This window comes from Squalius cephalus, assembly GCF_949319135.1.
Source record: "Squalius cephalus genome assembly, chromosome: 9".
Taxonomy (NCBI): Eukaryota; Metazoa; Chordata; class Actinopteri; order Cypriniformes; family Leuciscidae; genus Squalius; species Squalius cephalus.
In genome coordinates this window covers 85001-108589 of record NC_137130.1, presented here as the reverse complement: position 1 = coordinate 108589, position 23589 = coordinate 85001, and the positions used below count along the sequence as shown (strand labels likewise).

The 23589-nt window shown below is 40.1% G+C and overlaps 1 protein-coding gene across 2 annotated transcripts in view; it reads left to right on the top strand.

Annotated features, from left to right (window-relative positions):
• The first annotated feature begins 12138 nt into the window (after positions 1 to 12138).
• LOC307164472 (interleukin-1 receptor type 1) overlaps positions 12139 to 23589 on the top strand; it is a 37938-nt gene continuing 26487 nt past the window's right edge. The window contains exons 1-4 of one of the 2 annotated variants that reach the window (XM_079881348.1): positions 12139 to 12455; positions 13176 to 13579; positions 19999 to 20088; positions 21949 to 22192. In XM_079881348.1, coding sequence (XP_079737474.1) covers positions 20001 to 20088; positions 21949 to 22192 — 332 coding nt within the window. In that variant the 5' untranslated portion in view covers positions 12139 to 12455; positions 13176 to 13579; positions 19999 to 20000. The remainder of the gene's footprint in view (positions 12456 to 13175; positions 13580 to 19998; positions 20089 to 21948; positions 22193 to 23589) is intronic. The other variant, XM_079881349.1, reaches the window with a different exon arrangement.

The following is a 23589-nucleotide window of genomic DNA, read 5'->3' as shown; positions in this document are numbered from 1 at the left end:
TCAGACCGAATGAAGGTGTGCTCCAAAGAGAAATGATGGCCCACGACAGTGAGCCCCCACCCCCGTCTGACAGCAACCCGCTGTCCTGGTGGAAGGAGAGAAGCCCCAAGTACCCCCGGAGAGTAGGAGAGTAGCCCCGAGTATCTCGCCAAGTTGGCACGCGGCTACCTGGCAATATGCGGGACATCCGTGAGGGCTGAACGAGTGTTTTCCAGCGCGGGGAATATAGTCATAAAGCAACGCTCTTCTCTAGAGCCAGAAAATGTGAATCACTTTGTCTTTTTGGCAAGAAAATAAAACAATCCGTGGCGACGGTTTTGCTATCCGTCCACTCAGTTTATAAACCGTACTCACGAATTCTCAAACTACTCCCTCGGTTTAATAAACCGTACCTACGAGTTTCTAATCCGCGCTCTCAGACTTGTAAACCGTGCCTTCCGTTTTTGCAATCTGTACCCACAAATTCATAAACTGTGCTCACGCTTTCGCAATCCGTTCCCAGGGGTTTGTAAACTGTACTCACGGATTTGTGGCTTGCCCTCATTTTAGAAGAACACCAGGAGGTACGTTGTTTACAAATCTTATTGTATATTGTTTTATTGTGTATTAAGTGGAATACATCAAATTGTCTTAACTGTGTCTGCGTGCTTAAAGTGATTCTCAATTGTAGCGGGTATGGGGTGGAATATACGATTTAAAATGAATGACGTGCAAAATAACTTCATTATTATTGTCTAACCTGTATTATGACTGATATTTGACGAATTGCTTTGTTCCTTTTTTGTACGTTGTGGACAAAAACGTCTTCTAAATGTAGCCTAAAATGTGATAATAATAATAATAATTATTATTATTATTATTATTTGAGTTTATAACTATAAATGAGTTCACTTAGTAATACAGTAATATGTTTGTCATAAAATAATTTATAAATGCTTTATTTGTATAGGCTATAACCTAACCTTTTACAGTTTTGGATAAAATAGGCCTACATTTTTTGCAGAATTTTTGCTTAAAAATAAAGAATTCATAAATTAATTTATGATAAACATATCTGACTGACTTAAGTGAACTCATTTATAGTTATAAACTCAAATAATAATAATAATAATAATTCGAGAATTTGTGAGTACGGTTTATATACTGGGCGGACGGATAGCAAAACCGTCGCCACGGATTGTTTTTTTGTTTCTCCCACAGGTGGCTTCTCACGGCCAGCCAGTAAACCCATAATGGCGAGTTCTAATTTAGCCTACATGTTTGTTGATTGTTGAGGATATAGCGCTGCATCTCGAAGTGTTCTAATATACATGATTGATCGGGATTGGGGAGGGGAATGCATCCCGACTCCAAGTGGTCGATTTACAAATTCTATTCTCAATGTGTCTTGTTCTCTTGTTAATTGCTGTCAGATCGCTAAAAATTGTGTCAGTAATGGCTGGCTGGTAGAATATGTAAACGAAACAATCTGTTACGCTCACATATTGCTGTGCATAGTGCTTATGTTTCCAGGGTCTGATGATAAATAATTCTAAAAAATAAAAAAACAGTCGTGACAGTGTGTTTTTTCTTCTGAAAACATCATTGCTTGCCTATTGACATTGAGTGATACACTGCCCTCTGGTGGACAGAACATATACAACTTAAATTTGATACCAATATAGGTCTTACTGAAGGCATTTAATGGTCAAAATATTATTAATAAATATTCAAATATATTCGAATATTAATATTAATAAACAAACGAACTTCGAATATGATTTTTGGGCAAAAGTCAAAGCCCTACAGTACACCAGTACACCAGTACACCAGTTCACCAGTACACCAGTACACCAGTACAGTATGGGCGTGATGGCACTCCTCATTAGGGTTAGGGTTAGGCATATGTGCACATACTTTTAAAACAAGACAATGATTATCTAATCCCCAAGTCAGTTTAGTTACAACTCTGCAATAAAGCAAGATGGAAAGCAATGTGTTGACACTGACTATTGATTTATAGGGTATATTGCATTTAAAATGTCAATATGGATGCACATCCCTCAGTAAATAATAACCATCAAGTATCAAGTATTTATTTTATCATTTAAAACACAGTGACATGCTATGGCAAGCCATTTTAGCTTTTATTTAAATGTGAATTCTTGATATTAAGAATGTACTTTTTCTAGTAACAATGTCTATTTCTGATATCAGGAATTACATTTTCATTAATACTAGTTAAAGGAGGGAGGATTGTAGTGGGAGCACTGGGGTTTCATGTGTGACTGTGGCAAAGGCTAATGGTTTACTTGGCTCTCGGGTCAGGACGACCCCTAATGCTGAGGGCCCCAGGCAGGTCAGGACGGCCCCTAACGCTGAGGGCCCCAGGCAGGTCAGGACGGCCCCTAACGCTGAGGGCCCCAGGCAGGTCAGGACGGCCCCTAACGCTGAGGGCCCCAGGCAGGTCAGGACGGCCCCCTAACGCTGAGGGCCCCAGACAGGTCAAGACGGCCACCTAACGCTGAGGGCCCCAGGCAGGTCAGGACGGCCCCTAACGCTGAGGGCCCCAGGGAGGTCAGGACAGCCCCTAAAGCGGAGGGCACCAGGCAGGTCAGGATGGCCCCCTAACGCTGAGGGCCTCAGGCAGGTCAGGACGGCCCCCTAACGCTGAGGGCCCCAGACAGGTCAAGACGGCCACGTAACGCTGAGGGCCCCAGGGAGGTCAGGACGGCCCCCTAACGCTGAGGGCCCCAGGCAGGTCAGGATGGCCCCCTAACGCTGAGGGCCCCAGGGAGGTCAGGACAGCCCCCTAATGCTGAGGGCCCCAGGGAGGTCATGAAGGCCCCCTAACGCTGAGGGCCCCAGACAGGTCAGGACAGCCCCTAAAGCTGAGGGCCCCAGGGAGGTCAGGACGGCCCCCTAATGCTGAGGGCCCCAGGCAGGTCAGGACGGCCCCTAACGCTGAGGGCCCCAGGCAGGTCAGGACGGCCCCTAACTCTGAGGGCCCCAGGCAGGTCAGGACGGCCCCTAACGCTGAGGGCCCCAGGCAGGTCAGGATGGCCCCCTAACGCTGAGGGCCCCAGGGAGGTCAGGACGGCCCCTAACGCTGAGGGCCCCAGACAGGTCAGGACGGCCCCCAGACAGGTCAGGACGGCCCCCTAACGCTGAGGGCCCCAGGGAGGTCAGGACGGCCCCCTAACGCTGAGGGCCCCAGGGAGGTCAGGATGGCCCCCTAATGCTGAGGGCCCCAGACAGGTCAGGACGGCCCCCTAACGCTGAGGGCCCCAGGGAGGTCAGGACGGCCCCCTAATGCTGAGGGCCCCAGGCAGGTCAGGATGGCCCCCTAACGCTGAGGGCCTCAGGCAGGTCAAGACGGCCCCTAAAGCTGAGGGCCCCAGGCAGGTCAGGACGGCCCCCTAACGCTGAGGGCCCCAGGGAGGTCAGGACAGCCCCTAAAGCGGAGGGCCCCAGGCAGGTCAGGACGGCCCCCTAACGCTGAGGGCCCCAGGCAGGTCAGGACGGCCCCCTAACGCTGAGGGCCCCAGGGAGGTCAGGACGGCCCCCTAATGCTGAGGGCCCCAGGCAGGTCAGGATGGCCCCTAACGCTGAGGGCCCCAGGGAGGTCAGGACGGCCCCCTAACGCTGAGGGCCCCAGACAGGTCAGGACAGCCCCTAAAGCTGAGGGCCCCAGGGAGGTCAGGACGGCCCCCTAATGCTGAGGGCCCCAGGCAGGTCAGGATGGCCCCTAACGCTGAGGGCCCCAGGCAGGTCAGGACGGCCCCTAACTCTGAGGGCCCCAGGCAGGTCAGGACGGCCCCTAACGCTGAGGGCCCCAGGCAGGTCAGGATGGCCCCCTAACGCTGAGGGCCCCAGGGAGGTCAGGACGGCCCCTAACGCTGAGGGCCCCAGACAGGTCAGGACGGCCCCCAGACAGGTCAGGACGGCCCCCTAACGCTGAGGGCCCCAGGGAGGTCAGGATGGCCCCCTAATGCTGAGGGCCCCAGACAGGTCAGGACGGCCCCCTAACGCTGAGGGCCCCAGGGAGGTCAGGACGGCCCCCTAACGCTGAGGGCCCCAGGCAGGTCAGGATGGCCCCCTAACGCTGAGGGCCTCAGGCAGGTCAAGACGGCCCCTAAAGCTGAGGGCCCCAGGCAGGTCAGGACGGCCCCCTAACGCTGAGGGCCTCAGGGAGGTCAGGACAGCCCCTAAAGCGGAGGGCCCCAGGCAGGTCAGGACAGCCCCTAAAGCGGAGGGCCCCAGGCAGGTCAGGACGGCCCCCTAACGCTGAGGGCCCCAGGCAGGTCAGGACGGCCCCCTAACGCTGAGGGCCCCAGGCAGGTCAGGACGGCCCCCTAACGCTGAGGGCCCCAGGCAGCTCAGGACGGCCCCCTAACGCTGAGGGCCTCAGGCAGGTCAGAACGGCCCCCTAACGCTGAGGGCCCCAGGCAGGTCAGGATGGCCCCCTAACGCTGAGGGCCTCAGGCAGGTCAGGACGGCCCCCTAAAGCTGAGGGCCTCAGGCAGGTCAAGACGGCCCCTAAAGCTGAGGGCCCTAGGCAGGGTCAGCATCGGCTCTGATAGTAGGTACTGCTTTTGGTTTGAAACATATTTTGCGACTGTTAAAAAAGTATGTTCTATATAGTATGAATGAATTTCAGACGTCCTACATCTGCCATGTTGTCTCTGTCATGTGACCAGTCACTTCACTTTCATTGAGGAATCCTCTCCTGTGGCATCATGGGAAAGAAAAGTGTTCACTGAATATCGGCAGAAGTAGTAGGTCATGCAGGGACTCTTTGCCTTCTGTTTTATGAATATTATACATTCAGGCACGCTACTCGACTCACATACTGTTTTTCGCACACTGTGTGAAGTATAGAAATAGGCATATTTAGATGCAGTGATTGAGTTCAGTATAAACTCTGAATTGGGACTTACTACTCTTGCTATTTCTGCCCATTTCTATGATATCAGGGGTGTCAAACATGGACAAATAACCCTGAAGGACTAGAGGATCAGATCAGGTGCGTTTGATCAGAGTTAAAGCTAAACTCTCCTCCATTTTCAGCCTGTTAATAATACAGTATGAGCACAGAATGCTAGTGTGCTGTTCTGAATTCAGTTTCTACTGAACACACTAATCTGTGAAACTGTGCCCTCTAGTGATAGAAATAAAACATTTTATTATTTTATAAAACAAAAGAAATGTCTCTGTTGTGTGACTGTTGAATTTCTTTGCATTCCTGTCATACCCATTCAACATTCTGTGTGATTTGAAAAGGAGCCGAAATTCATAATTTTGTCCAAACCTTGTATGTATTCTGGAGCAATCGCTCTCTCACCACTTCTGCGAACATATCATATTATGTTGTGGTGATTCTTACAGCATTTTTTGTGGTGATCTTTGTGTCACCTTTGCAGCCAAAACACAGAAAGTGCCAGTAAACATGCGATATAGCTTTACAGATGTGTAGAGATGAGCTCACACACACACACACACACACACCACCCACAGTGCAGAAGAAAGCGAATATATGTATATAGCCTATATATTCAATAAACCAGTTTCTCAGTTAGGCCTACAGTATATGTATATAGAGCAAAACAGGGCTATGTTATTCTCCTCTAAACCACTAGAAGGCACACAAACTCTCCAAAACATCTGCTTTTCAAGATGTATGTGGAGATTAGTCTGAACCTTTACATGATTGCAGGCATGATGTTATTATTTTTATTTTTTAAATGTTGTAGATTTAAGTAGTAAATGAAAATTCGCAAATTAAATTTTTTAATATATTTTTAAACGAAGATCTTCTTAATGATTTTCTGTTTTGCTCAAGGTAATTAGAGCAAACGTTTTTCAATATCGGAAGAATATGTAAAAGTATGGTAATTGGGGTAAAAGACAATAATTAAAGGGATAGTTCACCCAAAAATGAAAGTTCTGTGAGTAATGACTCTCCCTCATGTTGTTCCAAGCCCGTTCATCTTCAGAACACAAATGAAGATATTTTGATGAAATCTGAGAGCTGGATCTCTCCTCCATAGGCTTCTATGGGATCGAAACTTGCAAACCCAGAAAGTTATTAAAGACATCGCGAAAATAGTGCAAGTGACTACAGTGGCTCAACCACAAGTTTATCAAGCCACGAGAATACTTCTGCGCGCAAAAAAAGCAACAAAAATAACTGAGGGTGATCCAGCTCTCAGATTTCATCAAAATATCTTCATTTGTGTTCTGGAGATGAACGAAAGTCTCACGGGGTTGAACAACATGAGGGAGAGTCATTACTGACAGAATTTTCATTTTTGGGTGAACTAACCCTTTAACATGATAATAAACAGCTGGTTGACTTTTCTTGACATGACATGGTTAGATTCAGAGGGTAAATCTCATATATTAAGTTGGGTGTCCACCTTAGAGATAAATCATCATATTTATAATGAAACCATCTTATTTATATTAATCATATCATATAATAAAATATAATTTATTGTTACTACTGTAAATTCATATTAAATTATTATGGGATCTCCTTCATTGCTTTCAGAATCTTTACTTTTTAAAATAATTTTGTTTCTGTATTTTTAAAATATATTCTTATATCAACATATTTTAATGGCAGTTTATTTATTGAACAAATTTTTTTATTTATTTATCAAAATAAACAGAAAATAGTACAAACTTTGCTTAAGTGATTGTTTTGAACAAGTATTACCTTAGACGGTATTAAAAACTATAGCTAAATATTAGTATCAATACTGTGCGTCTGTGCAGTAAAAGACCCCCTCGGAACTTTATACATTTATAAGATTTTTAAACAAAATAAACCACTTTTATGATTTATTTTCACACAAAATCTGTTGCTCCACTAATGTTCAATACAAATTACTGTTTTTTCGGCAATCATACACTTGTCACGATTATGTTCAGTTTAGTTCAGTTTCTGTCATGTCTGTATTAGTACTCGTTTGTTATTCTATGGCAACTCATTGTTATGTTTATTCTGTTGTCGGTTCTTTTTACGTTTACACGTTGTCGTTATTATTGAGTTTATTAGTAGCCTAAAGTCAGTTCCTGTTTATTAATCTTTGGCGTGTGAGTTTCTACGAAGCCTTTACGTTGAAACAACACTATAGATATATTGATATATTGATCAAGTATTAATTGTTTTGCCTGATGAAGTTCTGAGAGGTTTAAATGTTGCACTTGTTCAATAAAATTTGGAGTATTAATATAAATGTATGGATATAGGCTATACCCTTCTTACTCTGAATTCTTAGGTCTCTTCTTGTTTGAAAAGAAACACTTTTTATACAATGCTTGTGTGCATAAACTTTCCGTCGTTTAACATTCTTATACTGTAGTGACTGAAAACAAGCACAAAAAGACACACGAGATCAGAGTAAAGTTTTATCCCTTTCTTTGAGCAGATACTGCCGCTTTCTGATCTAGTTTTTCTTCTGATTCATTTCGGTGTGTCCTAAGCGCAAAAACAGAAGAAAGACAGCGCACTCTAGTGGCCAGAACCAGTTTGTGTTCTCTGATTTAATGCAAACTGAATCAGCATGATAATGTGATTGAAAATGAAGATGGATGTGAGAAATTCTGAGAATGAGTATGTGTTTGGTGTGTTTTATCAGAACTGAACCTGATTTAAGATGATCTGGGGCCGTATTCACAAAGAATTTTAAGGCTAAAAGTAGCTCCTAACTGGCGAATTTAGGAGCAACTCCTAAAAATAATGGGCGTGTCACTCCTAACTTTAGGATTACTCATTTTTTTCACTAAGAGTAATTCACGAAGCATTTTAGCCCTAAAAGTAGCACCTAAGTCTGGGACAGCTTAAAAGAAGTCGAGAGGACTCCTAACTCACTAAGACCTATTCACAAACCGCTTTTTGTGGCATTTCACGTTTTGAAATGCGTATGCGGCGCCACAGGAGCTTCCAATCGCGAGGGAACAATTCTGCATTGTAGGCATAAGCCTAATTTATACTTCTGCGTCGAACTTACGCCGTAGCTACGTCGTAGGCTGTGTGTAGCGCGTACCCTTTGGCGTACCCTGACGTGCACCTCTCCAAAAATGTAACAACGCGTCAACTCTACGCGGACGCAAGCGCTGTGATTGGTCTGCTAGGACCGCTCCCTCGGGTTTCACATGCTCCCTCTGCGCGCGTGAACTCGGACAACGACGCAGAAGTATAAATCAGGGGCCGTATGTATAAAACTTCTAAGAAATGCTCTTAAGAATAGTCTTAAGCCTTGACTTAAGTGTCAGAAAATACTTAGTAAAGAGTAGGACTTTTCTAAGAGTAGGAGACTTTTATAAAGCAGCTAAAAGTAACTTTCAGTAAAGTATAAGACTGATTCTTAAGTGCTGACTGAAGTGGGACTTAAGTGCTGTGAACTAAGGACTACAATGATGTCAACCCAAAATGGCCGCCCTCAACCACTGAATCAGCCAATAGTGAGCCTGCAAGGGTGAGGTCACTGTAGCATGACACCAATCATTTAATGTATTAAAATAAAATAATTTAATTAAGACACTGAAACTTTAATATTTAAAAAAATTTTTTTTAAATTGCTCTGCATTGTGCAAAATTATCACAAATTAGTATTGATGCTGTGGAATCCCCTGTGGAAAGGTGAGGCAAAGGAAAATTGTCAGATTCACCCTTTATTTAAATAATACGCTTACAAAAATTAACACATTTTTAATACTGTGTAGTTGTGCCTGGAGTCAAATGTTTATTTGTGATAACACAAACATTCCAATTTGTACAGACATCATTTTTAGCCAGGCTGTCATACAAAAAAATTATGAACACAAGTAGACAATAAAATATTAATATATGACTATGTTGACAATGTATGTTTTTTTTCCCTCCTGTGAGCGTTTTACTTTTCCTAAAATCTGTAGCTGTAGTTTGCCCTTTTTTGTCACTTTATATTTAACAATATTATTGATCTGCCTGCATTGAGACTATTATTTGAGAACTGAACTGGGCTGGACGATGACATCACTGTTTTTTATAAATATATAACTAATGATTTTTACAATGGAAATGAATAAACACTGAACCTACTTAAGTTGGACAATGACACTATTTTCTTCTAGTGCTGCTGTACAGCCAAAACTAACTTTGTTGCATTATTTTCCTGTAATCAATGTAAATCTGCTGTGAAACAATCTGTATTGTAAAAAGCACTGTAGAAATATAGGTGACTTGAATTGAAACAATTTTGTCAGATAAATATCTTCACCAAGTTTAGTGTTTTGTTCTTACCTCATATTTTAAAATATTTAAAATATATAATGTAATGTAAAATTTTTTACAAAAATAAAATAAAAAACCCTCTGCACATCACTTTTGAACACTACTGTATGTTTGGTGTTGTCAGTGTCACAATAGTGCTGTTTCAGACCCTGATACTGTGAAATGATAATGAGCTCAAGTCATCACCGGTGCACTGCTGCATTCTTCTAGTCGACAAAAATTTATTCTTACTTTCATTTCATTTTATTGCTATAAAATGGCTTAAAGGCTAGTTACAAAAAGAATTCCTTGATGATCAAACTTTTATCCATCATTTAACTGCAGTACATCATATTTCAGTTGAAAAGTGTGTGGCCCCCTCCTCTCTGCTACCATCTTTTTACTCTTAACTAGGTTAGGAGACCTCTCCAGCACTTTTAAATAATTTAGGAGCTGAGACCAAGTTTTGACACTTAGGAACCTTTATGAATCACACTTATTCTTAAGTTTAGGAATGAGAGTAAAATGATGTCATTCTTAGAATTTTTACAGACTTAAGACTAAAATTGTACTCTGAGTGGCTTTATACATACGGCCCCAGCCTTCTAGGGATGCAATAACGCCACCAACAACAACCAACACTAGGCTACTCATTGCATGTAAACTAATTGTAACGTTTCATTGTGAATCAAATTAAAATGTTCTTCTCTTTGCAAACGTAGGCAGAGGCATATAGTGACAGATTAATTCAATAATGTTGTAAAGATATTGCATCAATCCATATGTTTCATTAGGCTTCTAGGCTATTTGTTTTGCCTTACTCTTTATTCATTTAGGCTATTTATTCAGTTATTCATCATCATCTTCCGTCCTTCGCACTACTTGTGTAGCGCACGCATCCTCAGACCTGTCACCTGTCACTCATCATCGTAGGGGAGGAGTTTGAATCATTCTCGCGTTACAATCATCAGCCAATCAAGGTGGTCACTTCAGTCAAGCTCGTGCATGAGTAATGACGTCATCCATAACGAAGACTCACTCTTCAGTTTAGGAGTTGTCATTTTTCTTTACTAAGAGTAGGTCTGAAAGGCGTTGTGAATAACTTCTAAGAGAAAACTCAGAGCTAAAATCTTTTAGTGCGATTTAGGAGTACTCCTAGACCGAGTGGTAAGATAAAATGCTTTGTGAATACGGCCCCTGAACAACATCTGACCGGATGTACAGTCACATAATCCATGGTACTCATTTATTTACATTTGAGAATAGAATTCCTAGAAATAGAACCATATTGTATTTCTTCTTATTACCTCTAATTTTTGTTACATTTTTCAAAGTCTTGGAACTCAGAAGAGGTGTATGATATGAAGCATCGTCATGCATTTTATAAAGCGCTGATGGACTGAAGGAGTGAAGGAGTTTATTTCTCTTCCCAGCGAACAGGGAACGTTCTGGAAAGTTTCTCTCAAAGTTATGAACAAAGGTTCTCCCAGTAACGTTAAGAGAACATTAATTCAAAGTGATCTGGGCCCGTATCCCTAAAGATTCTGAGAATCCTCTCAGAGAGCTCCTAACTTAACCTAAAAATTCCTTGCCAGGAGTTTTAGCTTAGAAGTGATTCCAGAACATTTTCAGTGAACTCTGAGCAAGGAATGGATGGAAAATCCTATCTTAGTGAGGAGGTGTGGTTGACCCCGTTGCTAGGTATGAGTCATCATTTCAAAAGCCGTGATTGGTTGATCCTACAAGTTTGATGAAAATTAAGTAAAATGATGTACCCTCAAATCAATAAACATAATTATACACTCTAATCTTATGCAGACTGTAATTGTAAATAATATTTCACATTCAAGAAAATATCTGGAAAATTAATAGTAAGCTGTAGGAGTTATAGCCTAACATTAGAATCTAAAATATGTGAAAACTTAAGCTCATTACACCCTGTTCAAATAATGATTCGTGTCTTATTTGCTCATATTAATATCCTAGCTGGCATATTTTGTACTTTCACTCCCATATGGACCCCATTGAAAACAAGATGGCCTATCTCAAGGGGCTGTCCTTAATGAAGTAGAAATTGCAACGTTACAACTCAGTGTGGTCTTAACGAGGGTAACACGGCTCAGCTTTTATCAATGTCTGTGATTGCTGGCTGGTCTATTTATGAAGGCTTGTTAAAAAATAAAATAACAAACATGATTCCTGCACGATCCAATCTGTAGCGTCTCAATAATTCCCTGTCATCCAGTGTTTGCAGGACATCTCTCCTGCCTCCTCTGTTGGCCATTTTGTGCAGCTGCTTAGGGGAACTCCTAAGCCACTAAAAGTCCTCTTCCCTGCTCTTAGCAGATCTCGCCTTAGGAGCCCTTTTAAGCGCTAGGAATCTTGAGGAATAGCTTTTATATTAACTGGGATTTTCGTGTCACTTTTAGGGGAAATTCTAAGAAAACGTCATGACTCTGAGAATTTTCTTAGAATTTGGCCGCTAGGAGCCACTTTTTGCACAAAAATTCTTTAGGGATACGGGCCCTGGTCCTTAATAATGTTCTCAAAACATTTGTGCAAAAACATTATTTATACATTGTTCATGGAGTGTTTTTACATGTTACTACTTGTTTAAGAACGTTCAGAGAACATTCCATGTTTGCCGAATGATTCACTGGAATGTTTCCCTTAATGTTCACATAACCAGGAAAAAAACATTTTAAAATGTTTACAAAAAACCTGAACATTCAGCAATAATGTTTTTATAACCTAATGGAAACGTTAGCTAAATGTTCTGTTTAGCTGGATTATGACGTAGGGCCTATTGCTTGAATAAATGTGGAAACAACACAAACACTTGAGAACACATGAGAGGCAGTGTTTCCCTCCGTGGGTTAGCTATCCGGACACAGAGAGGACTCGTGGGAATGAACAGAATCTCCACAGTCTGGAGGAAAAGTCCCTGCAGAAGAAAGATGGAGGGAAAGGATTTATTCCTATATTATATAACAACACGAAACGGGAGGTTGTTTCCCAGGCCTTCTCGAGCGACAGGATCTGATGAGTCCCTGATGATCACGATAGAAACAGAACAGAGAGTTAGTCTACAGACTCCTGAAGAGGGAATAAAGTCAGTCAAGAACATCAGTTCTTACATTAACACTGAATCCTCACACAGCTCATAGTTTAATCCACAGAGGATCCGGCATGGGATAATCCTGGATCAACTACAGTCAGTGTTTGTTCAGATTTTCTTCTTCTGCTATTATAATTTGTCTGTCTGCAAAATCTTAACATTCTTTTCCTCTTATTTTTGCTCCTGAAACAAATTTCTATTTTGATTTTGATTTCTTAAAAAAAAAAAAATCTAACATGCCAAATTTATGCTTTAGATTTACTTCATCTTTTTTAATAGTCTGTTTCATTAATATTACTTACTTCCAGTATTCCCTTTTGTTAATTGCAGTTTTGTTTTATTGCACATTTTATTTTTCACTTCTTCATCTGTTTATATTACTTGTTTATTTGCACTATTGCTCATTGTATTTTTTGATTGTATTTTATATTTTGTATGCACTGTATTTAAAAAATGAAAAGGTGAAAGTTGTGCATTTTACATTTCTGCAAAATGCACAAATGTAAATGTATTTTTACTTCTTTATTTGTTTATATTACTTGTCTATTTGCTCTACTGTTTGCTGTGTTTTATAGTTTATATTCACGGTATTTTAATATAAACAAATGAAGTGACCATTTGTATGCATTTGGCAGAAATGTAAATGTTCGCTTCTTTATTTATTTTTTTGCACTATTGTTCATTGTATTTTATATTGTTCACTGTATTTGACTCTGTTCAGCGTCTCATGGCTTTAGCAATAAATGATGTAATAGAAAAAGAGCAATAAATGTGCGGGTTTGCCACTGAACTGGACTCTCCTTCTGCCCCCTGCAGGACTCCGGCTGTAACTGCGCATGCTCATTCTCTGACCAGGATCAGGCTCAAGTTTACTTCACTACCTCAACCGAATAAACATTGTTAGATCGTTTAAAAAGAAGCAGTTTTAGTCAGCGTGATAAAATGATTAAGTTTCAGTGAGCTCTTTCTCTCCGCCTCTCATTGCGCAACTCTTGGAGAGGAAGCTTCCTAAACCTTAGAGGATATTGCAAAACCTGCTTTTCCTGTGGATTTGGAGAAGTGGCACGACAGATCTGACACACTCACACACAGATATACGGGTTCGTTAGGCTCCGATGAACACGTAAAGCTGTCTCTTTTAGACAAACTAATGTCCATGACTGGAGTATAAAGCGCGATTTACTGAGGGAATCATGTTGTCTTGGGAAGAAGGACTGTAGGTAAGATTCCTCACTTCAGAATCTGTTCTGGCTCATTCATTTATATCCATGCTTTAACTTCTGTGTGTGGGTTAGTTGATGAGAACATTTCCCACATTTCCTCTGTAAACATGCGGTGAGGAAAAATCCTTGCCTTCCATTTAACTCGATGAATGAATGTTCATGTTCCTGTCTTTTTTAGACATGGAAAAGTCAGGCTGTGAGAAGTTTGGACACTCTTACTCATTATTATTTTTATGACTTTTCCCGACATTTTAGAATAACAGTAAAGCCATAAGAAAACATCACATATGCAGTTATGGGAATAATGTAGTGACTCAAAGAAAAATAAAGTCGAATTTAAACAAATGTAAACTTCGTATTTGAGCTTATTTTTTGTGAGGATCATCATGGGAGGCTTTGAAACATGTGCTGCTCAAATGCTTGTGATTTTAGTTGCATGAAAAAATTCAAATAGAGACAAATTTGCATTATTGCATTACATTTAGCATGCTAGTTCTAGATCTTTAAGATGATGTGGAATATAAGCGCAGACTGGTGTAAATGAAGCGTCCGGTAACCGCTGATTCCTGGCCTTGACAGTGTTTTATTAGTTTGTACAGTATTTTCCTGGCGCTAGTTATTAAATTGACTAAGCACAGATGTTCTGGAAAGAAGAACTCATTTTAAAGTGCGGTTTTGAAGTCATCATCAGTGGTCTTATATATGGTCTTTGGTGTTTTATGCCCCCAACGGCGCCTTCCAGGCAGCGAGGGGATGGGTAGGTTTAAAGTTGAGGGTAGGGTTTGCTGCCTCTAAGGAGCCATTGGGGGCTTAAAACACCATCGAGCTCTTATATATACACATTCGTTTTTTTAAATTCTCATATCATTTCATCATTTAATTTAATTTTGTTTTAACTTTATTATTACCAGAACCATCAAATGAAAAAGCGACTGGTGTAAATAACCCTGACCACACTAAAGCCTGAATAAAAGGCTTTCCATCATTCATCCGATCAACAAATCATTTTACACTCATATTTTATATTCACGTTTATTTATTTATTTATTTAGCCTTTGGTTTAAATGGCTTGATAGAAAGTTTCGAATCTTGCAGCAAATACGAATCTTGCAGCAAGCTGTAAAAGGCCTGTTTTATAGAAAAAACCTTGTGTAATGTGAAGATGGCGTAATGTAAGCGAGTTTGCCTGTACAGCGTGATGTCATGCGTGTCCTCATGCGTGATGTCATGCGTGTCCTCATGCGTGATGTCATGCGTGTCCTCATGCGTGTCCTCATGCGTGATGTCATGCGTGTCCTCATGCGTGTCCTCATGCGTGATGTCATGCGTGTCCTCATGCGTGATGTCATGCGTGTCCTCATGCGTGATGTCATGCGTGTCCTCATGCGTGATGTCATGCGTGTCCTCATGCGTGTCCTCATGCGTGATGTCATGCGTGTCCTCATGCGTGTCCTCATGCGTGATGTCATGCGTGTCCTCATGCGTGATGTCATGCGTGTCCTCATGCGTGTCCTCATGCGTGATGTCATGCGTGTCCTCATGCGTGATGTCATGCGTGTCCTCATGCGTGATGTCATGCGTGTCCTCATGTGTGATGTCATGCGTGTCCTCATGCGTGTCCTCATGCGTGTCCTCATGCGTGTCCTCATGCGTGTCCTCATGCGTGTCCTCATGCGTGATGTCATGCGTGTCCTCATGCGTGATGTCCTGCGTGTCCTCATGCGTGATGTCATGTGTGTCCTCATGCGTGTCCTCATGCGTGATGTCATGCGTGTCCTCATGCGTGTCCTCATGCGTGATGTCATGCGTGTCCTCATGCGTGATGTCATGCGTGTCCTCATGCGTGATGTCATGCGTGTCCTCATGCGTGTCCTCATGCGTGATGTCCTGCGTGTCCTCATGCGTGATGTCCTGCGTGTCCTCATGCGTGATGTCATGCGTGTCCTCATGCGTGTCCTCATGCGTGATGTCATGCGTGTCCTCATGCGTGTCCTCATGCGTGATGTCATGCGTGTCCTCATGCGTGATGTCATGCGTGTCCTCATGCGTGTTCTCATGCGTGTCCTCATGCGTGATGTCATGCGTGTTCTCATGCGTGTCCTCATGCCTGATGTGAGCTGTTATGTTTTTTTATTTTTTATTTTTTATTTTCCTGTACAGCACTTTGGTCAACTTTGGTTGACCAAACAAATAACAAAAGCCTGGAACGTTGCGACCTTCGTCTGTTATAGGACAACTTAGTTTGAATAAAGGAGCAGACACTGATTAGCTATTTGAGCGGCAAAATTAAAAAAAATAAAATTAATATTTGTGTAGTGTTCAATGTTGTTATCGATAGAGATATTTCGTCCGCAACCGCATCACAAAACCGCATCCGCACCAACGTTTTTTGACCAAATTTCAAAGCCGCACCCGCCCGCCATCCGCTGATTGTTTTGCGGTCTATGGACGATGCAATGCTCTGCTGGTGCGAGCCACAGGAAAGCCCTTGTCTGTTCTAGAAAGGATGCAGCAAAGATATTTAATGCTAATGTATGAGGCATAGGCCTACGCTAAGTTTCATTCATTTACGATGAGATGCGCTCTAGTTCACAATGCAATGCAAGTGAACGCGGTATTATATTGTCATTTGCTTTTTATTTATTAAATACATGCAATTGGTTGATGAAACATTTATATTAAAATTAAGATACAATTTGTACAAAACGAAATTCGCTTTAAAGAAAGGCTTTTAACAATGCAATGCAAGTGAACGCAGCGCGCTGGCGCCTCAATGTCACGGTTATTATATTGTCTACTATATTTGCTTTTTATTTATTGAATACATGCAATTGGTTGATGAAACATTTATTAAAATTAATATACAATTTATACAAAACGAAATTCGCTTTAAAGAAAGGCTTTCTACAAAGAAAAACTTAATGAAGTGGTAAAAATCATGTCTGACGATTTACAAAACAAAACTTGCGTTGGTACTTGGCAAAGAATCAAATACAGTTGGAAACGACGTAGACCATTAATGACACAGACTGTTAACAATTGTTTTTAATTAGTGTTTAAACATTCTCTATGATAAAAAATGTTTGTAAAAAATATTTTAATAACACGGTTTTGGCGGTTATAGAGATCTAATGATGGTGTTCAACTATAACCGTCGGTCTCACGGTTATATACTAACCGTCACACCCCTAATGTCATGTATGTTCTCATGTGTGATGTCATGCGTGTTCTCATGTGTGATGTCATGCGTGTTCTAATGTGTGATGTCATGCGTATTCTCATGTGTGATGTCATGCGTGCTCTCATGCATGTTCGGACTGAACCCGACCCAAGGCTTCAGGCGATAACGCAGATTTCTGTGCTTATGGGAACTCTTGAGCACTTTTCTCTCTGATGGAAATACTGTAAAGTGCATGTTAACTTGTGCTTCACCCTGTCAGGAAGTTGTTAAACTATTATTATAATGATGTGGCATGTTGGAATGAGTTTTCCCAGGTCAACTTCTTTGTCATTTCTTAAATCCAGTGCCACCCACACTTTCACTGGACTTGACAGTCAGGTTCATGGTTCACTCTGATCATCCATCAGCAGTCAATAGATCTGTTCTTCTTTATTTTTTCCAGTTCTTACCAGAAATGGTTAAACCGGGTTACAAATATTTATGTGAATCAACCCAAAATTATGCAACACGCCTTTAAGAGTCACAGGGTGTTTTTAGGCCAGAGGCCTGATGTATACATGTTACGTACTCACAAAAAAGACATTGAAATGTAAGCACTTTTCCACGCACATATCAGGATTTATAACAAAATAAATAAACTGAGCGTAAATAAGTGCATTCTTTTATTGGAGAGAAGTAATGAAGAAACGGAATGATTTTATTAATATACAATTTAGATGAAATATTCCACTCTCATTAATGGAGTTAAGTACTGAAATTACATGGTCACTATACAGAAGTTAAACAAAAATGTTATGAATTTAGATAAATGTGCTGCTTTTGAGCACTTTTCCTGTGGCACGTAGTATAATTTTAATGTTGGAATGAGAGCTATAGGCACATGATAATTCCTCTTTAAACTAAACAGAACTTTAAAGAACCGAAAAGTGATCGTTCGGTGTTCGAACTGAGTCAGACAATTGTATTTTCACTGAAAAACATGCTTGTATGTTTCCATTAAAAATATATAACCATCCTTAAACATGTTTATACAAAAAAAAAAAAAAAAAAAATGCTGGGTTGTTTCAACCCAAATTTGGGTCAAATATGGACAAATCCAGCTGTTGGGTTAAATCTTTTAATAAAATGGTTGGGTAGGTTATTCCATATTTGACCCAAATTTGGGTTGAAACAATCCAGCATTTTTTAGAGTGACCTTATTGGCAAACATGCATACATTTTATTTGTTTAAAACAATTAAAAATACTATTTGGCCAGTGGAAAGAAATTAGAATTACTCTTCTCCTATTTTATACCATTTTGCTTTTAGGGATGTTTTGATATATTTATTCTAAAATAAGATAAGGATACTAAATGATATTTAGTAATGTAATGTGACGGCTCATATGGCATTTATAGTCTCTATCCTAATATGTTCCTAATGTCAAACATGGTTAAACAACGTTAAACATGGTTTCATGTGGATGGGAATATGCATATGGAAATGAAAGTAAAACTCTGCGTTGGAAGCTCCATATATGGTTATTTCAGGAGAAAATTGAGATTTTCTCCCAAAAATAAAAATATTGTCGTCATTTAAAGAAGATATTTTGAATTTAAATAAACAAAACAAAACAAACCTGTATTTTATTGTGTGGACAAATATTTTCAAAATCCTTTTAAAATGAAAAGATCCCTTTAAAATGATTTGCTTGGCAGGCTGGTTTTAATATGAAGGGTGTTTAATCAGGGTCATAAAAGGACAGTGGTCATTAAATCTGAAAGCTGTAAACATGGAACCGGTGGACATCATCGCCCATTAAAAACTATTTACTAATGGTGAAGTAAATGTTTCGCAGTCCACGAGACACATGAATGAGGTTAAGAACAGGGTTAATTTAGGCTATCTTAGATCCTGTTTAATTTCAGCGCGTTCCCTTTTTCTCTTACTTTCATTCCTCAAATTCCCAGTTTTTTCGCTGAGCAAGCAGCTTAAGTTCCTCTGAAATGTCTCCACTTGTAAAGATCGAAGACTCTTGTGCAAGAATGACAGCTCAGTTCTATCCAGTCGACAGGATCGGCTCGAGTCAGCACTTCTCATGGGTGTTCCTGAAGAAGAGGGAAGCGAGAGTAGGAATCACAACCAGTGTTTACAGAGACGATACATAATGTACAATATTTCAGTTTTAAAACGTTTGTAAATTGAGTAAATATTGTATAAAATAAGCGTGCATTTAATTCCCACATCTGTATTTAATTAATTTTGTGTACGTCTCATTTTGACATTTATTTGTATAGAGAATATACAGTACATTTTATAAATAAAGTGAGAAAATATCACGCAAATGTTTTTCTGGCCTGGATCTGGGTTGAACTTTGAGTTTGTGTCTCAAACACTGTTGACTTCCAGTAAACATGAGGTTCAAAGATCATTAAACATGACTAACAACGTCATAAAAGCTTGAATATTATTTATAGGGTTCTCCAATATTATATACAGGAAAACCTGCAAATAACAGTGAAGTTTAAAATCGTGAATGAAGGCTATATATATATATATATATATACTGTATATAACTATTTTTAATTTAATTATTTTAGATTATTAATATCTACTGTAATATTCTAAATCTAAATAGCCTATACGTTGTGTGTATGATAACATGAATTTCTTTGAATTCCTAATTTCTTAAATTCAAATATGAAAATATAATTCTGAATTCTGCTTACTATCTCAGTTCATATTCAGTAGTTTAGTTCTGAATGTCACACACACATTTATTCCTGTGGTTATTGATTCTTAAGGCCTTGTCCACACGGACACGGGTATTTTTATAACCGTGACTTTTTTTACGTGGTTCGGCCTTTCGTCCACACGGAAACGCAGGATCAGGTCACTGAAACCGAACATTTTTGAAAACCCCTGCCAGGGTGAGGATTTTCAGAAACGCCGGTTGCAGTGTTGTAGTGTAGACAGTAAAACCGGGGTTTTTGCTTCTGATTGGCCAACGTGGCTTTACGATTAGGGTTATATCGCCGCCTGCTGGTGTGGCATGCTCTTGACAGCGCTTGATACATAGCGTGTTTTTTTGTAGACGGAGATTTCTTTTAAACCGAGCATGTGTGGACGGGATTTTTTTTTAAAACGCAGGAGGAAAAACTCCGGTTATAAAAATACCCGTGTCCGTGTGGACTAGGCCTAAGTCTGTTGATTTAGTGGTTATTGATTCTTAACTCTCTCTGTCTTTCTCTACAGATATGGGTCGGTTGTCCCTTGTTTTTCTGGCCGCTTTACTTCGGGCAACCGAATGTGGTGTAATATCAAATAAGGAACCTTTAGGTTCAGGTAAGAAGTTGCATCAGTTTCCATTGTTAACTTTATTGGGGATGGGGGGTGGGGAGCCTGTCTGTCTGTCTGTCAATCAGAGGAAGCCACACCCTGTTCTGGAGATCTGCACCTTTCTCTGAATGCAGCCGTTCAGTTTCAGCTTTCTTTCTAGATCTGAGGTGAAGTATGAGCTTTTAGTACGGATGCAAAGCTGGAGCACTAAGATGTTTTACAAAATGGAACTTTACAGTCTCCACATGTAGCAGCTCTTGTGGATCTGGAGGATTCCAGCCTGTTCACAAATCTACAAAGTGGCTCAAGTCCAGTCAAACATTTAAAAAACAACTTTATGTGTCTAAGATGAACAAAATTAACAAAGTTTAAGATTTTATGTTTACTTAAAATGTAACAGTGATGGAATCGAATGCCTAAAATTGTTAAGGCACGGTTATAAAGCCTCTCAATAGGCTTTAGGGTAGTTTGGCTAGTCTGGGCCCAAACAGTGGTGCAGTACGACAGGTGGGACAGGATCATAGTGTTCAGAAAGACATTCAAATGTTAGACCGCTCCTGATCATTCTGAAACAGTTCATACTGGCCTTCATTTTTCTTGAGATGCTTCTAATATGACTTTTAAAATTTAGCTGAGAATCTAAAATCACTCCTAGATATTTTTCTTTTTCGACCTGATCGATGAGTTCACTATTCATTTGAATGTTTGCATTCTTGTTTTAGAAAAACACATAGATTTAGTTTTCCTCAGATTAAGTGTTAAACATGATTTGTTTAGCCAATTAAACACTTTCTCCAGACTTTTGGTCAGTGTACTGCCGATAACAACAGGGCTCTTGCCGGCCACATACAGTATACCACAGTGTCATTGGCATACATCTGAAGGCCAACTTCAGGACACACTTCAGGCAGCTCGTTCACATACAGGCTGAAGAGAACAGGCCCCAGTATGGTTCCCTGAGGGATTCCGGTCTTAATTTTACATGATCAATAACTACACACTGTTCTCGGCCCTGTAAGTATGACTCGAACCATGATAATGCCTGGTGTGACGTATTATAAGATGACAGTTTTGAGATAAGACGGCTATGGTTTACTGTATCGAATGCTCTCTTCAAGTCCAGGAATACTGCACCCATGATGTTTCCTTTATCAAGCGGCTGAACAATATTTCCCAATAATGCGCAGATGGCTGATTCAGTGGAATGGTTCTGTCTGAAACTGTACTGTTGAGGGTGTATATACTGATGTGTTTCTAAATATTGAGTTAGCTGTTCTGAAACTATTTTTTTCTAGTATTTTTGACATTACCGGAACTAGACTTATTGGTCGATAGTTACTAACGTCTATGGTATTCCCGGACTTAAAGATGGGTTTAACCAGTGCCTTTTTCCAAGCATCTGGAAATATTCCAGTTTTAATAGAGACATTTATGATGTGGGTCAAAGATTGAATGATAATTTGAGCATATTTTTTGAGGAAAGTTTCTATGTTGTAGTTGTCCTTGGATAAATTGGTATTCAGGTCTGAAATAGCTTTCAGTACCACTGCCTGATCCACTTCTCTAATTTTAAAGGAATTCTCATTTGCTGATGACAATATGTTTAAGTTGCTACTATTGGGCTCGCCATCTAAAAAGTTAGAAGCAAGATCTTGTATGGATTTAATGAAAAATTGATTAAAAGCAAAATATAAAACCTTAAAATGGTTAAAATGGGAAAGATTCCTTTTCTGGCGTGTCGTCTGGTTAGGACTCAGTGTGTGTTTTTGCAGTGTATCTTGTTTAGTTTCTTGTTCACCAACTCATGTATTATTATTCTTGTAGATTCTCTATATTGTTCAGTCTTCATCATGTTCTCTTCTACAGAATCCTGCGAGGACTACAGAGTGGCATATGAGCGTACGTTTGCGATCCCCGGGGAATCTCCGCTGTTGGAGTGTCCGCTGCAGAATCTGTTTCCTGCAGAAATACCGTATAACGTGACGTGGTTTGAGGAGAGAACGGGCTTGGAGATCTCAGACGGGCAGCAGAATGTCTCGCTCTCAGAAACATCTCTGTGGTTCCCCAACATCAGCATGGAGAGCCAGGGAACATACGTGTGTGTGCTCAGGTATGAACGGCTTCCTCCTGATTTTTAAAGGTAATTCTACATGTTTAATGATAATGCATTGGAGGCACCAAGCCATTTCACTGGCAGAAAGTGTTCTCTTCATCGTCGGCATGAGTTGCAGATCTGCATCTGTATATAAAGCCTTATACAAATAAAGGTGACTTGACTTCTTTTCATTGGCAAAATAGTTCAAAAACAGCCAATATTGTGTTTAAAATGTAACCCACTGTATTAACTTCTTGTTTGTTGAACTGCAGTCATGCTTATATTCAGAAGAACAGCACGCTTGATCATGTGATATTGCCTAACTACAGCATTTATATGAATATAAGACAGAAACTCGTACAGGGGATTTTTGTCCACATGTATTGAATTCCACATATATTGAATTGAATTGAAATAGAAATAGGCTACAGGATGAGATTTAGTGTCACGTGGTCCTGGTTTGGTAGTGAAAGGTTTTTATAAAAGAGCTTGAGCAGAGGATGTGGTGAGTCTGAACTCGGGGTGATGGGCTTCCCACGCAAGACGTGTCATTGGGCTTGAAGAGCTAGAAGCCTATTTCCAGCGCTAGAACGTTGAGATGTTTTCCACTGCAGCTCGGTGTTTTCCAGAGACTCGCTCTGTTGACCGAAGAAATAAATGGACGGAAAGATCAGGATATGTGTGAAGTTTCCAGGATGGTGAGAAGAGCAAACCAGTGTCGTGTTGAGCAGATGTTGACCTTTAGACAATACACACACACACTTACTGTAAGCTCAGAAACATGCTGATTTGCATAATGGTGAATATAGAGAGTAAAAGTGTAAGGCAGATGTAGTGCTGCTGTTCTTCTGTGTAAAGTAGAGATCAAATATGCTGGAAGCTCTTGTTTATATGAATCGAGTAATGCCGTTACGACAGAACCCGGGAAAAACTCATTCACCGCTGGATCCTTACAGTTTCCCTGTGGGGTTTCTCAGTTTATGAGTAAAATAAAGCCTAAACATAACTTGACGATACTCCTCGTCTAGTTAAATATATATTTTTTACGTGTAAATATTAATATGAACATAAGAAGATTCAACAACTGAAACATAATCTAAACAAATTTCACAGGAATTTGATGAACAGAAATGGAATAATGAGTCTGTGAACAAGATATCTAACAAGTTGAAGGGTGATTGTGCTTACTTTTTTCATTATTTATTTATTATTTTGTTTATTTTTATTTATACAGTTTTATATTGTTTATATTTTGTACTGAGTTTTTAATTATTTATTTTTTCATTTGTTTATTTAATTTATTCATAACTATTTACATTTTTGTTTGCTGAATATTTATTTATTTATTTAGTTAGTTATTTTATTGTTGTTTCATTTGGTATTTTATTTTTATATTATTTATGTATTTATAG